At 42.3% G+C, this 16,713-nt stretch overlaps 1 protein-coding gene across 2 annotated transcripts; it reads left to right on the top strand.

Moving 5' to 3' along the window:
* Window positions 1-276: 276 nt before the first annotated feature.
* ZFYVE21 (zinc finger FYVE-type containing 21) lies at window positions 277-16,624 on the top strand. 2 transcript variants are annotated; one of them, XM_080992803.1, is made up of 8 exons: window positions 277-483; window positions 3,159-3,209; window positions 4,637-4,805; window positions 5,894-5,969; window positions 7,786-7,877; window positions 11,309-11,362; window positions 14,963-15,105; window positions 15,896-16,624. In XM_080992803.1, exons 1-8 carry the CDS (start codon window positions 352-354, stop codon window positions 15,929-15,931), a joined length of 753 nt encoding a protein of 250 aa, XP_080848929.1. In that variant the 5' UTR covers window positions 277-351; the 3' UTR covers window positions 15,932-16,624. The 2 variants fall into 2 exon arrangements, with proteins under 2 accessions (XP_080848929.1, XP_080848930.1); XM_080992804.1 differs by lacking the exon at window positions 11,309-11,362 and having other exon boundaries at window positions 281-483.
* The last annotated feature ends 89 nt before the right edge of the window (window positions 16,625-16,713 follow it).

Below are 16,713 nucleotides of genomic sequence, written 5' to 3'. Positions count from 1 at the left end.
TTTCCTGCAAACGTTCTCTTGCAAACTGCGCACGCGCTGGAGCTCTCCCCTCCCATTCCGCGCGCGACGGGCCTTCACGAGCCGACGGGATTGGCTCAAAAGAGTCCCGTCGACGGGCGGGCGGGCGGGGACGTCCCTCAGCGCCTCCCCGCGGCGGGGAAAAACAACAGACCGAGGTTGGTGGGCGGGGCGGAAGGGACAAGGGCTTTTTGAAAGAGTTTCATTGGGCGGCTTGGACGCCCGTCTTCTGCCCAAGCAGCGCTGATTGGCGGGGGCCGCCTTGCCACGAGCTGGTGGCTTCGGGCGAGTCGCCGAGCGGCGGCGGCGGCGGCGGCGGCTGTGAGGCGAAAGATGTCGGGCCGGGAGGCCCTCGACGCCAAGAAGCTGGTCCGCTCTCCCAGCGGGCTCCGGATGGTGCCCGAGAGCCGCTCGGCGGGGAGCCCCTTCGGGCTGGAGGAGCCGCCGTGGGTGCCCGATAAGGAGGTAACGGAGGCAGCGCAGGGCGGGGAAGGCGAGGCTCCAGCCGCTCCCCATAGCGATTCCCCTCAGAAATCCCGCCTGAGGAACCTCGGGGGAAGGGGAGACACCCCCACCCCCCCAAAAAAACCCACCATCCCTAAACTGGGCTTGGCTCTCCCTCGCCTCGCCCGCCTCAGGGTCTCTCTTTCCCCGCCTCGGCTGGAGAAGGAGGACCCTGCCCTGACAGCCCCCCGGTTGGGCCCTTCGCGGAATGTCCTCGCTTTATATATATCATTTATTTGTTCGGTTTATATACCGCCCTTTGTATCCAGAGACCCCAGGGCGGTGCACAGCATTAAGAACATAATTTACGAGGCACAATAATAATTATAATAATCAAGACATAATACAGAACATCACAATAGCGTTCCTGAGGGGTTGAACAAGCTGACCCTTGCGGTCCCTTCCAAATATGAAATATGATCACGGTAGCTTCCCTGCAAGTAGAAAGCCAGCGCCTTGCGCCAAGGTGTATGCTGCAGCTGGGAGCACTTTCGTGTGTGTGTGTGTGTGTGTGTGTGTGTACATACACACATTCTTTTCAGCATGAAATTTCTCTCTCTCTCTCTCTCTATATATATATCTAGAAAAATTCCATGCTTAAAAGCATAGGAAAGATTTTGACCTTGGCTTTCGAAGCATGTGGGTAGTCTTGTCTGGACAAGAATGTTTTTAGGAGGTGCCGAAAGGAGTGGCAAGGAGTCCCTTAGAAGGTTTGCTGGACTCCAGCTCCCATGAACCCCAGCCATGGATGGGTGGAGTTGGGCATTCAGTGATGTCTGGAGGGTCATCAGTTCCTCATTCCTCCGCTTGAAATTGATGTGCTAGCTTTTTTTGTTTGCAGGGAGGATTTTTGTTGTGTGTGTTAGTGCGGCGAATGGGGAAGAGCATTCGGAAGCTAATAATCCCACCTGTAATCTGAACTCTATTCTGGTGGTAACCTGACCTGTTCTCTTCGGCCACCTCATTCTGCTAATGTGTGTGGATTTGGCTGCTTCCTCACCAAGCACCAACTCTGAAATTACACGCTCCGAGTTAAGGATCAGCAGCAGTTTGTGCTGGATGTGGGAGCTGATGAGAAGCTAGCACAGGAATCTAAAGGATAGGCTAAGTAGCGGGTTATTTTGGCTGTGGAGTTCCTGAGAGAGGTGAGAAGCTGGAGATGTGTTAACGGAAGGTCAGAGAGAAAACAGTTGCTGTAAATCAAGATGGGGGATGAGTGGAGCTTAAACCACTTTTCAACAAAAAGGTAGAAGGAGTGGTCATAATTTATTGACTCATGAGCAAGTCAAGACCTGAGAAAGACTGAAGGTAGAAGCTGTGGAGTCTCAGAAGTAGGTAGAAGTGGTGGAAGACCAGACAAGTCTTCTGAGGCAGCTGTTGCATCAGGGAACTGCAAGGCATGGGAGGATCAAGAGACAGAGCAACAGGAAGGTTGGGTATGTGTAAAGCAGTCAAAGAGGGAATACCCAACAGAGATAATAAAGAATGTTGGTGAGGGAGTAAGGTCAAATGCAGGCCTCAGAGGAGGGTATTGAGGTGAGATGAGACATGGCTGAATCTGAGAGAATACTGTTCCACGTTCAATAACAATGTCAGGTTATGCATAAGCTTAAATGGCTTTTTGAGCCTTGAGAACCCTTTGCACCCGGTTAGCAGAAAAATTGGCTTTTATCTTGCTTACAAAGGAATCAGGTTCCCCAGGAACTTCATGTTTATATGAGACAAAAGGATGTGTGAAATGAATTTATTGGTAATCACAGTTTCTCAGTATCTTTTATCGATAATAACAGTATCCATTGAGGGGTCTCTTAGAAAGAGAAGTCACAGGTAAACTTCATGATAGTTTGCATATTCCCTGTTGTAGTTTGTCTGCTTTGTGTACAGTGGTACCTCGCAAGACAAATGCCTCGCAAGACGGAAAACTCGCAGAACGAAAGGGTTTTTGGTTTTTTGAGTTGCTTCGCAAGACGATTTTCCCTATGGGCTTGCTTCGCAAGACGGAAACGTCTTGCAAGTTTGTTTCCTTTTTCTTAAAACCGTTAATACAGTTGCGACTTGACTTCGAGGAGCAACTCATAGCACGCGGTGTGGTAGCCTTTTTTGAGGTTTTTGAAGACTTTGGTGATTTTTGAAGCTTTTCCAAAACTTTTCCGACACCGTGCTTCGCAAGACGAAAAAAACCGCAAGACGAAAAAACTCGCGGAACGAATTAATTTCGTCTTGCGAGGCACCACTGTAGTTGAATCTACCATATGGACTATTCTGTATATACAGCTCTAAAGCAGGGGTGGGGAACATGAACCTTAAGATGTTGTTGGACTCCTAAGTCCCATCAGCCCTAGCCAGCATGGCCAGTTGCCAGGGATGATGGGAGTTGTAGTTCGACAATATATGGAGGGTCCTGGGCCCCCCTTCCTAGTTGTACTATGAAATCTTCTACTTGAAAAGTAATGGGCAGATGAGGTTATTCTTTAAATACCTTTCAGTAATTCCAGTTCTAACTTGTGTGTGTTTTTCTACAGACGAGACTAGGACACAATAGAAGTAAATGCATATAAATATGTTGATGAAGTACTAAATGCATTCCTTTAGTTTTGGGCACAAGTCTTCCCATATTTTCCATTACTATCTTCTAGTGTCCCAGATGCATGCAGTGCAATGCAAAGTTTGACTTCATAACCAGAAAGGTAAGAAGATAAACGCAAAATATACACCAAAATATGAAACCTTGTTCTGAGGTAAAATTGGCATCGTCACTCGCCATGATCCAGAATTAGGCATATGAATGTTACAGTTGGGCTGCTTTTGGGAGGAAAGGAGTAGTTTTCCCCTGAGCACTTTACTTATAATAGCTAGTGACAAAAGCCCCTCTTTAATTTTATGTTACGGTTTGTCCACCTTGAGCTGCTGCAGTATGAATTGTATTGAAGCTCCTTCCTATGTGCGTATTTCACTCACAGCAATTGTCAGTTGCCATAGTTTAGCAAAACTTGAATGAGCTGCAGTGAGCTTTGGACTTGTTCACTTCTCCCACTCCCAGAAAAAAAATCCTCTTTCATGACCAGGAGAAGTTTGGAATCATCCCACTTCTCCTTAACCTCTAGACAAACTGTGGTCAGCACTATAGTTTGTTTCAGTTAAACTATAATGACTGTTAGCCACTGTCAGTTGAGACAAAGGGTTGTATTCAACTAACATCTACTCAGAATGCAGCCACTGACTAACTTGGGTCCATTTATTACAGTGGGTCTCCTGAGGAAAGCTGTTGACTACAACAAACAAACAAAACAGAAACTTATGAATGCCACCTCTCAGCTGTGTAGGGAAATGAAAGGGGGGGGGCATGAACCAGAGGTACATTGCAGTGTCTTGATGTTTTATTAAACTATGGCTTAGCATGACACACAAATGTGGCCTTTACCTTACTACACAGTAACTAGTAAATATTGCCACAAGGCTGCCATCTTTTGCTATTTTTAAAATCTTGGAGTGGGCAACTTTGACACATCTTTCATCTGTATTCAGCTTTTTTTTTCAGACTTAAAAAACATAATTATTCACTTTAAGTCATCCTGGGAACCAGTGCCCACTCACTTAGAGTGCTATATAGGATGTTCAGAGACTAAGATAGGGAACACACTGTAGCATATTACATTTTGACAATAGTTTGCAGGTTTCTGCTCTTCCCCTGCAGTGAAGTTGAGTGCTTAAACATGAATTTCACAGTGTTGATACTTCAAGCATGTTGAATGTTGCATGCTTTATCAGAACAGGGAAAAGGGAGAACATTTTAATGTTCTTGATAACTACAATTTCAATGAAGTAGACTTGAGAAGAGGGGAAGCAATTATTGTTGTGCATTATAAATCTGAAAAGGCAGCGATTCCTGATTCACTTAGATCAAAATACACTTTTCCATAGTTTTCATTTTGACAATCATTCTGGCACTCTTTAACTAGGCATCTCGAGGCTATCCCCTCCATCCCTCAAACACTGCATACTATATTTATCTCTCATCTGCGTTTCAGTCATATGCTAGAACCATCGGTTTTAACACAAAGCTCCAACTTTGCTGATACAGTTTTTCCTTTGTTTCTCCTTGCCCTCCCCCCAGCACCACTGCAGGAGATGCGGAAAGTGCTTTTGTGACAAATGCTGCAGCAAGAAAGTGCCTCTTCCTCGTATGTGCTTTGTTGATCCTGTGCGCCAGTGCGCCGAATGTGCTCTCATTTCTCAAAAAGAAGCAGAGTTCTATGACAAGCAGCTCAAAGTGCTTATGAATGGTAAGTACTAAGCATGGGCTGCCCATAGGTCAGATTTTTGCTTTTTTTGCTGGGCATGGGAAATTAGAGTTGACTTTGGAGTTTTGTATTAAATCTAGCATGATAAATGACAGTGTGATTTGCTGTTTGATTCTATAGAATTCGTACCTTAACTATCTAAAAGGCAGTATTTAAAGGTCTGTTTGGGGCAATTAATAATCATCTGCTTTTTAAAATAAATGGTTATAATATCAGAAAGAAGGCAACCTTTTAAAAAAATATATGGTGCTAGATAAAAATGCATTCTCTCAGTTTGGGAATCTGTCTGCAGTGTCAGATCATGAAAATGGCAAATCTCAGTCCTTTTATAGTGGCAAATGGCCATGTTGCTCTGTCAATATTATTTTTCTTAGAAATGTTCTTTGACACTTTTTAATGCCTATTCTGTGTGTTCAGCTTAATTTGACATTCAGGAAACCATACAAAGTCAGCAACAAGCACAGTGAATAAGGATGGCATGTTCTGCATGTGAGTTTGAAGGATGATTCTTATGTAATAGTGTCCCTTTGTACATCATTCACATTTCAGTATCTAATGCACACAATTCTTGCCCAAATTGTAAACGTGCAAAATAAACCTCTATCCAATGTAGAAAACTTTGATTTCAATTTGTGCAGCATTGTTTCAGCTCTTTCAGAATATTTAGATTAATAGCTAAAGAGCATTCAGCATAAAGAGAACAAGGGATTTCTTCTTATTAATTTACACTGGAATAGTAACCTGCAAGTCACTCTTTTAAGTGCAAAAATAAGGTATATTTTCCTAAGCATAATGTAGTCAGAAACGTCCTAGTTCTTCTGAATGGTAGCTTAAACTCCTAAATGACTTCATATCATATATTATTATATTTCATTAATCATGATAGAACGTGCTGTCACTGCTTTTTCACTTAAAGTAGATCTGAGAATATTTAATAAACCATGAATTCATAGCTACCTCAATAGGCAGGTTTAGAACCAGATCTTTCAAGGTCATTATCTTAATTATAAATTCTAGGCATATTAAGTGCATATTTTCCTTTTTCCCCTCCCTGTTTCCTGGATATCTAGGTGCTACATTCTTTGTAACTCCAGGGACATCAGAAAAGTCAGAGATGATGGTTTGTCGACTTTCCAACAACCAGAGGTGAGAAGTGTTCTTCATTGGCTACTAGGACTTGCTCAGCAGTTAGTCTTATTCTTCATAGTGCTGTTGCATAAGCTGCAATTCTAGATCCTTATTGCTTCCCAAGAATTGATTTTGCCAGTCTCTATTCCAGCTGTTATAACAACCAGTAGTTTGGGCTGCTGAAACTTGCAGCACACTTCAGTTTGGTTTGATTTGATATTGAGTAGCAGTAAATCTGTGATCTCTGAATCCATCCAAATAACAGCTGTCTCTGGGCAACTAATGTAGGCATTTAAATTGTTTTCAAAGTAATGCATCACATAACCGAAAGCATCAGTAAAAACTGGTTTTGAACCAGTATGGCACTGATAAATACGTTTCAGTGTAAAGTTTTGAACGTACAAAAGTAACCTTGGAGTGAGGTGGGAGGGAAACTCCATCTGGTAATTCAACCTGATTAATTGATATCTACAAGCTCTTTTCATTACAAAAAATCTAAGCAGTTTCACAATCTCCCACATATCTACAGCATCCATTCTTTCTTTTTGTGTATTTGGCTGCATCTTTCTGGTGACTCCCATGCATCATTCTTGCTGTAGATTCTGGGTGCAGTACCATATCCTAATACTCTAATGCAGTGGTTCCCAGTTACCTAAGTACTGTGGGCCCCCTGTTTGCAAAAGCCAAGCCATGGACCCCCTCTTTGATAACTCTGTGGTAGTTTTTGTTATGCAAATGGTGCTACGGATCCCCTGGGTGGGTTATATGAACCGCCAGTTGGGAACCACTGCTTTAATGGATCGCTCACTATTTTTACTCTTATCCGTGAACTAGAGGAGCAAACATTTCAGAAGTGACCATTAACCAAAATTTTATAGCTCATGGACAGTCCCACTGTTGTTGGCCTAACCCGAAAGTAATTTCTACTGGAGGACAATCTACCAGATGGGTAGATACTGCCATCTATCACCCATAGGACTGCAGTGTTGAGGAAGTAGATTGCCTTGCATTGTGCAGACTCCAGGCCAGAAGTTGCTCTGGTAGGTCAAAGACACACAGAAAAATGCAGGAGAAACACAGCAATGCAAATATCCATGTAAAACCAAATAGCAATTTGCCTGTCCTGTGCTTCTTTTGCCAGTCAGAGACAAGGTAATAGTGCAATCAGCAAACCAACCTTAGACAGCTACCCTACCCACACAACCAGGGTAGGATCTGATGGTAATCCTTGATGGTAAAGAGGGACTCCAGCTTGAATTTTTTATAATAGGTTTAGGAATTTCAAAATGTCCCTCCAAAGACATGTCTTGTTTGGGCACCATGAATGCAGTAGAACTCTGAGAATTACTCTGCAGAATTCACTGCCTCAATAGCCTAAATTCATAGAATGTGAAGAATCACTTCCTGCACTATCTACCATTTCAAGAGGGACCTGGACACGAGATGGAAGGAATCTGGTGGAAGGGACAACAAAATTCACTGCTGTTCTATATAAACAAATTTCCTGCACATAGCCTTCTGCTGGCATGCTGGTTTACTAAACTAGAGCTGTTCTCAGTGACATCTAGTTCCTATATTTGGGGGTGTTTGTGTCAAGGCAGTTTTTAAATGAAGGAGCATTCAGTCATGACCCCCTACTTGCAGACTGAAGTAGTGCAGGATAACCACCTAAGTAACAGTTGTACCTAAATCTAATGATCTTTGGCATGCTTTGCCTATCTAAAAAACCAAGGGATCTATATTAGTAGAACATGTGCTTCTTACCAGTGTGACTGGTATGTATTGTGAGCCCTGCAGATTGACATATGGTGGTGTTCTCCTCTTTTGTGTGTAGATACCTATTTCTGGATGGAGAGAGCCATTATGAAATTGAAATTGCACAGATTTCCACAGTCCAGATACTTACTGAGGGATTTACTCCTGGAGGTAAATCTTGTACAGAATTAACTGATGTTTAACCAGCAGCTGGTAGTGTTTCGGCCTACCCTGAAGACAGGGATGTTGCTCTGTTACCTTGATTCAGGAAGCCTAGCCCAGTGCTTTTTGTACATTCGGAACTCAGTCCTTTTACCGATGTCCAATTCAGTAGAATTCTGGCTTAACTTAAGTGCAGACAAAAAACAGTTGGCTATTTATTCCAAATCAGTATATGAATTTTGGGTCGATCCCTATAGTTCACCGCTTTTTAACTTCCTTTGTTGTCTTAGGGTTGCCAGGTCATAATGCTCCATTGACAGTAGAAGCTACAAGTAGCAGAATCCCCCTATCCAGGTCTGTATTCCAGACCTAGTAGCCCTGCTTACTGTTGGCTCCCTCCGTTGCTTTGTTCTTGTTAATAGTACATGTCTCAGTCGTACTTTCTCTTTTCTTAATTTATTTTTATTTATTAAATTTGTATACTGCCCGTTATCCATAGATCTCAGGGTGGTTCACAACATAAAAATACAAGATAAAAACAAGAACAAGAACAACAAAACCACAAACCAATAAACCCTCATCTCCTCACACCCCCTCCCACAAACATATTTTAAAGGCCTGGTTGAAGAGGAGTGTTTTCATTGGCACCTAAAGGGGTATTATGAAGGTGCCAGCCAAACCTCCCTGGGGGGAGCATTCCACAAATGGGGAGCTACTGCTGTTTTTATGTTGCCACCCTCCTGACCTCTCATGGGGAAGGCACACAAAGAAAGGCCTCAGACGATGATTGCAGGGAGCTGGTAGGTCCATATGGAGAGAAGCAGTCCTTTCTCATTGGCTAGATGTCTCCATTACCCTTTTTTTTTCTCCCTTTATTTTTCAAGCTACTGCCTACTTTGTCCCACTTCCTTTTTGCCATCCTTCTCTTTACAAACCTTCCTAGAATTCCACATTTTCTCTACCCACAATAGACTTCAGTGAGGTTTCTGCATAGCTCATTCTTGCTTTCAGTTCCTCTAGCCTATTTCTATTTTTAACCTTCTAAATGGATCCTTCCCTTGCCTAGTTCTCGACTTTCCTTTAACTCCCTTGCTTTTGAGTTCCATTCCCTCACTTTTTGTACCTTCTGGGACTTTCCCCAGTCCTCTATATGAAATGTAAATTCCAAAAAACCTTTAACTCACCTTTCCCCCATATAAGCTGAACAGGAAACAGCTTTCTTGTTCCCCAGGCAATTAGAGCCATCACACCAGTTCTAGATGCTTCACTGCCTGGAGAAGAACTGACTGCTTCTTTTCAGAAGGCACTTACCTCTGTGTTGTGACGAGGTTGTAAATGGAGATCATAATCTTGAAGCACCTACTGCAAAAAGTATGAGGTATAACTGACTGGCAATGGTTAACACAATGGCAGGCAGTTATAGCATCACAGAGAGCATGTTGACTACAGTGGATGCTCTGGTTGCGAATGTGATCCATGCAGGATGCACGTTCGCAACCCGCGGGTTGCGATTTGGCACTTCTGCGCATGCGCAAAGCACGGTTTAGTGCTTCTGCGCATGCGTGACCGCTGAAAACCAGAAGTAACCCATTCCGGTACTTCCGGGTTTCGGTGGTCCGCAACCTGAAGCAGCTGTAACCCGATGTATGACTGTATAGGGCATTTGTTCGCAGTCTGTGACAGGCTGCTAGCAACTTAGTTTCCATGTAATCTGGAAAAAAGTTTCTAGCCCTCATGACTGCAGATTAATATAATGCCAACAGATGCTGAAGGATTGGAGGTGATGATCTTTTCTTCAACCTTTGTGAGTTGCCTGCATATCAAGATATATTCAACTGTTAGCTTTTGGGTTTTCCCATTTGTGAGTAATGAGTGTATTAAAATGCATGCATTGTTTGCCAGGTGTAGGATCTGATATTTGTCACGCTAGATAAGTTCACTAAAGTTATTGTCCTATAAATGTTTTAGTACCCTGTCTGTTTATGCATACATGAATTTTAGAATCATCTCTTTTCCTTTCAATTGCTTAATGAAAAACAAGAGCAGAGCATATTTAAAAAATGCAGCCACAGTTGTATCATTTTGTTTCATTGCTGAATCTGATTCTTGGATTCTTACTGTCCAAAGACATGACATAACCACTTTTTTGCCAAAACTGACAGCTGTTTACAAGACTGTGCAGGGTCTTGGAAGTGAACATCATAACCTTCTCCTCTTCTCTCTCTCTCTCCTCTCCCCCCCACCATGTAACAGTATAGATCATTTCTTAGCATTAGTAAAGCCTTCTTGTTTTTATTTGCCAAATATATAAAAGCACCCTTACATAGCTCTCATAGAATTCAAACAACCAATTAGAATTCATTTCAAAGCTTCCCGTTATTTGGCCCCGGACGAAGAAAAATGCAAGTCCACATTTCACAAAGCACAGACAGTCTGATGATTTTAAATCTTACTTTATTAGGTCTTCCTTGTGTGTTTTTTAAAAAGAGATACAAACAGTGGAATGCTTTGCAAAATGCAAAGCAGGCAATTTGTTGTGAAACTTCTGGTTTAAGATTATTCAGTAAACAATGCACTGAGCATGCCCAGTGGGTTTTTAAAAAGAATATGCTGCAAATTTGGAACTCTGAGTCACCATTTGGATGCCTAGAAACTGCTTCCAGTTGCCAATAGCAACTGGGTAACTTGCTAAAAAGCAGTGCTGACAATGTTAATGAAAAATATGTGGGTCATAATGCACCTAAATTTCATGGTGCTGCTATTCATGAAATATTTCTGTTTTGGTGGATCTTGGGCTAATGTAGTGAGTAAACATTAGTAACAAAAATGAATGCTTTCTGATAAGCTTTAAATTGGAGATGGTATAGCCTGCTTAGCATGAAGGAAGAGGCAGGGAGAAAGAGAGAGAGGTTTGGACCTGCTCACTTTTGGCTGTTGCCCAATTCCTTGCCAATATGCCCCTAGCAGATTACTCCTTGGGGAATATTGCTCTAAACAGGTTGTCCACAGCTGCTCTAAACAATAGGCTGCTCATCATTGTCTCCATCTGTTAGATGTGTGTGATGAGATGGCTATGTTAGGGCAAACTCTGAAAAATATCACTATCCCAGAGACATGTCAAATTCATTTGGGACCTGGCTGAACTTTTACATTCTTGTAGTTTTAGTCACAGAAAAAAGAACAGAAGGTGTGGGACAAAGGAGCAAAAGTATAGTAAGATTAAGGACTAGTGATTCAAGCGGTATTTCTTTCAGTAACATTGATTGTATTTATGCACACCTCTGGCCTGTATGTTTCTTGCAAATGCTTTAATCCAACTGCAATCAAATCCTTTAATACTTTGGCTGTGTATGAAATCTTCCTTTTAAAACTGAACACGTTCTTACTCATTTTTCTTGATTGATCTTTCTCCTCACTGCTTGCCTGCCTCCTTGATGTAGAAAAAGACATTCATACTTACACCAGCCTCTTGGAAAATGAACACAATATGGAAGGTCAGCACTGGAGCTCAGTTTCTTCTAAGCATGCTTTTTGTAGCTCCCGTTCAATGCATGTTTTCTGCTGCAGGCTTTAGGGCAAATGTACTTGGGTAGGGTGGGGGATTAGTGCTCGATTTAAAATCCATCTATTGTCTGATGTTCTGGAGAAGGTTAAGTCCCCTTTTTATATCCAGCTTGAACCTGTTCTTAAAAAAAACTGTCTGGCTCAGCTATCAGCCAACCTGTTCATATTCTCCTCCTCCTTTGACAGCCAGGTTTGGACTGAGAGATATTCCATCAAAGAAATGAAAGGTAGAGAAATGGGAACAGCCTTGACTTGAACATGATGGAATAGGGTACAAACAGAGGGTACTGCCTCTGTAATCTCACTGGAGTGGACCACAGAGGCTGTACTTCGTATATCAGCACACATTGGACCTCCCAGATGACTAGGAATAGGTGCCTTTTGCAGGGTTTTCTTCCAGTGCTGTGTGTGTACCTGCTTATTCATCTCCATTGGAGAGATTTGTTTTTCCTGTTGTTGTTTTTTAAAGGGGCCATGACACCTCTCTGAAAGGAGGTTTTAGAGTTGTGTAATTACAACTCTAATTACAGCAGGTGGTGCTGTGGGTTAAACCACAGAGCCTAGGACTTGCCGATCAGAAGGTCGGCGGTTCGAATCCCCGCAACGGGGTGAGCTCCCGTTGCTCGGTCCCTGCTCCTGCCAACCTAGCAGTATGAAAGCATGTCAAAGTGCAAGTAGATAAATAGGTACCGCTCCAGCGGGAAGGTAAACGGCATTTCCGTGCGCTGCTCTGGTTTGCCAGAAGCGACTTAGTCATGCTGGCCACATGACCCGAAAGCTGTATGCCGGCTCCCTCGGCCAGTAAAGCGAGATGAGCGCCGCAACCCCAGAGTTGGCCACGACTTGACCTAATGGTCAGGGGTCCTTTAATTACAAGTGAGATGGAAAGAAGCAGGAATACGGGGAATGGTTTCACGCAACATGCCTGGCCTGGATAAATGTCAACAGTCCTGCAAAGGACACATGCATTGCAACTGTAAGCCTTGTAGATAGTTTCAACAATGGCCTTCTGTTGGATGGGGGGGGGGAGGAGAGCGATGTGGTGGGCTCCTTAGCTAAGCCTCCATTATGGTTGCCCTGTTGCATATGGCTGCCACCGTGCATGTGAGAAGTAGCAAATGGAGTGGATATTCTAGGCCCGCCTTCCCCAACATGGTGCCTTCCAGATGTTTCTGGACTACAGCTTCCATCATCCCTGACCATTGGCCATGCTGGCTGAGGCTAATGGAAGTTGGAGTCCAGAAAAATCTGGAGGGCAGCAGGTTGAAGAAGGCTGGTTTAAGAGGCATCACTTTTAATGCAGTGAATCAGTATAGCTGTGTTTTTTACGCAGGGGTATTTAGAAGCTGGTTGCGTGTACCCACCCTAGTAAGTGTCAAATAAGTTTTAAAATGCTGCAGTTTCATATTATTTGAAAAATAGTCTTGAGACCAGCAGAGCTTCCTTGCTGTCATTCAGAAAGCACAGTAAGCAGTGAACTCTGATCCATGGATGATTGTGTGTCTTCTCCAAATTTAAACTAAACTGCTGTTCCACAAATATTTCAAAGCTTTTTTGAACTTTTTTTTGGGGGGGGGGAATCCAATAAAGCACACTTAGAATGATTCAAACTTAGTTTTGTTTAAGAACTTATTTTTATTGGAATACTTAAAATATTTAAAGACATCATGATTCAGTAGCATGTACTTGGCTTACTATGGGTATACTGTCTGCTCCTGGAAGGAATCCATCAACAGAATGGTAGAGGGAGGCAATTTTTGGCAGTTCTCTCCCATCTCCTCCTAAATAGGCTTTGATGGGTTTGAACAACATTGGATACTAGTCGGTTTAAATTTTAAGTGGAAAAAGTTGCAAGGTATATTCATCTTAGCATGATCAAGCTGTGCATTGGCTCTGTAGCTATTTCTTTGGTGTAGCCATCTGGAAAAAAAGTTAATTAGAATTTAAAAACTTGTCCTTGACTGCTATTGTATGATGCTGCTACTTTTGTTATGAAACACAGCATTTATGGAAACTGGAAAGTTTTTCACAGAAAAATACAGCAACTGATAACTTTCCAGAATGGGAAAAGTTTCCTTGCTACATCATTGCTCATTGCTGAGTTAATCAGGCAGTGGCAAGACCATCTGCTCCCTGCTCGCTGCTCCCATCCCTCTCTTTTGTCTTTTCTGGTTCAATGTGACTTATGTAACCTGCTGCTGAGCTTGCTTGCTTGCTTGCTGTTGAATCAGGTCAAACTCTCTCTGCCTTTTGCAACAATATTAAACAAGTCAAGGCCTCGGCACTGTGCATGTCGCCCCACCCCCCACCCCAGAAACTGAATAAATTAATCCAAGCAAAATTCAAAGAAGCATGACATTATTATTATTATTATTATTATTATTATTATTATTACTAATACTATTTATTCTGCCCTATACCTACATTGGGACAGGACCTTTGCTTTGTGGAAATTCTTCTGGTACAAAGCAAGCCATAGAATGATACTGTGGATGGAAGAATTCACCAGCTTCAGCTGAATCCTGATTTAAGCCCCAGGCTTGCAAACAAACAAACAAATCAGACCTCAGGATTCCAAATATGTACATTAATACATTTGATCAACTTGTATAATACTTATTGCAGAATTGACAGAGTGGGAGCGAAGAGGGTGGTGATGCCAGTGTTTTATAATCCAGAGCCTTTACACACACACACACACACACACACACACACACACACACACCAATCAATTCCTTTTTTTCAAGTAGCACTGCCTTTGGAATACAAAATACAGAGCAGACTAGGCCTAGTCTGTTATGTACAGCGTCAGCTCTGCATTTTAGTGCCATTTGCAGAAGGTCTGCTAATCTGCAGGACGAAAGATGGTGTGAATCTGGAATTTCATTTCTGAACTGTCTCGTTTGATTGTTTGAATCCCAATCCTCTGAAGCCAGAAATTTTGGGGAAAGCATTCAGTGGTCCATGGATGGGACTGTTTTACTCTGTGACCATCTCCATCCATGCTTACAAACCTCCATTCCTTCTAATATAGCAGGAGTCAGCCCTTCTTCCTTCTGGTCACCTTTGGCAAATAACATTCCACTGAATACTGACACCTAGTATGCAAATACAGCACTTCAGTTGGTGCTGTGGGGTAGGATGGCTGTTTGTTTGCCTAACACAGTTTAGTGCAAAACTCTTAGACTCACCAAACACACATTCCTCAAACTAATGTTCTGTATAGTGTGTACACGGGGTATTGGAAATACACAATTCCTCTCTGTTCAGCATTAAGCATGTTAACAAGAGCCCGCATAACAGTGTATGTAACTCAGAGCTAGGAGATTGGCATACTTGCTCAGCCACAAGCTTTTTTGCTTGTGGTCTTTACCATGTCACTACTCAGCCTGGCTACCTTACCAAGGCTTTTAGACAAAAGTTGTATGGGTTGTAGCACCCCTTTGTTACAGCAGAGTGGAGTCACTCCACTCTGTTTGAACTAGAAAAATGATTAAACCTTCTTTTCAGTGGTTACTTTTTTCCCTTAGGAGGCAATACTCGCGCTACAGGTATGCTCCTTCAGTACAAGGTACCAGGGTTGGAGGAACTGAGGCAGTTTAGATTTACCGCTGGTGAAGACTTCAATTCCAACAAAAAGCTATCGGCTACTTGGCTAGCAGCCATGCATAAGGTAACTAGTTGAACTGCTGGATCATTGTCCTCGTGTGTCATGAGCAGGTAATTTCTTTGGCTCCGTGTGTTCCAAGTATCAGGGAGTGGGGCAATCAACCTGACAATCACATGGCGGCATTATGTTGCATGATGTCGAAATCCCTTGCTTGGAGCAATGTTAAAATAATTGGGGGGGGGGGGAGACATTTCAGAGAGCAGTTTGCCAAACTTCTCTGAAGCTCCTCCCACCCTTCTTTTAACATCACTTCCAGCTTCAAAGAACAGAGGGCTTTTACCCTTTGCCCCTCAGCTGATGAGTGGAGATTTAGACCCTGCTGCATTGGCTGCACAATCCTGTTTGCTGCATGAAACAGGGTGTGTAGCTATTGCAGGATTAAACCTGTCCTCCTGCCCATCAGATCCCCCCCCCCCTTGCTCTATGTGGATAGATGTAGAGGAATCAACACAGAACAGTAGGAAACTGGTTCGTGTGCTTGAAAGCAAAAGGTGAATGAGTGTTTAAGGTGCAGGGTGTGTGTTTTTGTTAAAAGGAATGTAATAGCGAAACAACTTCAAACCATTTCTCTTAGGAGAAATATTCTAGAACTGCTCATTGTTCCTTTGCCCAACTGTGAAATCTGTTATAACATACCCTTATTTCTGATTGTCTTGATCTTTGCATTTTCTAATGCATTGATAAATACTCAATTCAGCCCATGTAGATGTTCCAGAAAGACATGAGCATCTAGTTAAAGCTGAGTAGTACTGCTTTGCTATCAGCATTTTCCTTTTTTCCCCTTTCATTGCAGGCAGCAAAACTTCTTTATGAATCTCGGGACCAATAACAGCTTCTCCAACTTGAGGGAAAAGATCAGCTCTAAGAAAAAGCTTCTTACTACTTGCTAGTTGAAACACGGTAATAAGTATTTGGTAATAGGGATCCCCCACCCACCCTTTCGTATCCCAGACGTGGTTCATCATGTGAGCACTGGCCAATTACAATGTGAGTATTTGACCTATAAGTATTCACTTTAGTGTGCAATATGTAAACAGATTATTAATGCTTTAAATATAGCCTTGCATCTATGACTTTATATTTTGTTAAATCTTGTCTGCACTTAATATGTAAAATGAAGTGTGACCTGCACTACTGCTAAGTATATAGCACAACTTTTTTGTAGTACAAATTATGTATACAGTGTAATTCATTTTTAAACAAGGAAACAAACTTTATTTGATGCTCCAGAGAATAATAGCTTTTCAGGTGTGTAGATCTCAGGTTCTTTTTCTCCTCATATCCAAATGATCTATGGAAATTTGCCTTAGATGTCATTTTATAGAAGCTACTCTTTCTTGTGGGGGATTTGTATCATGAGATAAAAACTTTCTTTTTTGTAAAATACAATTTACCAAATACCACAATTTGTCCTGTGTAATCTTTTTGAATGAAGCTACTAGCAAGACTGATTTTTGAAGTTTTATATTCATGCTTTTTGTGGTAATTCTAGCATTGGCTAATAAAGCCTGATTAAACACTATGAGCTTGTCTGTGGTAGTATTGCTGTTGACTATTGCACAAGGTTTCATGCCGGGCTCAAACTGGTTACTGTGTAGACATGAAAGCAGA

Source organism: Podarcis pityusensis (genome assembly GCF_964106645.2).
Source record: "Podarcis pityusensis genome assembly, chromosome: 1".
NCBI classification, from domain to species: Eukaryota; Metazoa; Chordata; class Lepidosauria; order Squamata; family Lacertidae; genus Podarcis; species Podarcis pityusensis.
This window is presented reverse-complemented; position numbering and strand designations above follow the sequence as displayed.

Bases quoted from the DNA above. Each gene is read 5' to 3' on its own strand.
- ZFYVE21 (XM_080992803.1), top strand. From the start codon at position 352: ATGTCGGGCCGGGAGGCCCTCGACGCCAAGAAGCTGGTCCGCTCTCCC. The intron at 484-3,158 runs GTAACGGAGGCA...ACTATCTTCTAG, and splicing joins CGTGGGTGCCCGATAAGGAG to TGTCCCAGATGCATGCAGTG. The intron at 11,363-14,962 runs GTCAGCACTGGA...TTTTTCCCTTAG, and splicing joins AAATGAACACAATATGGAAG to GAGGCAATACTCGCGCTACA.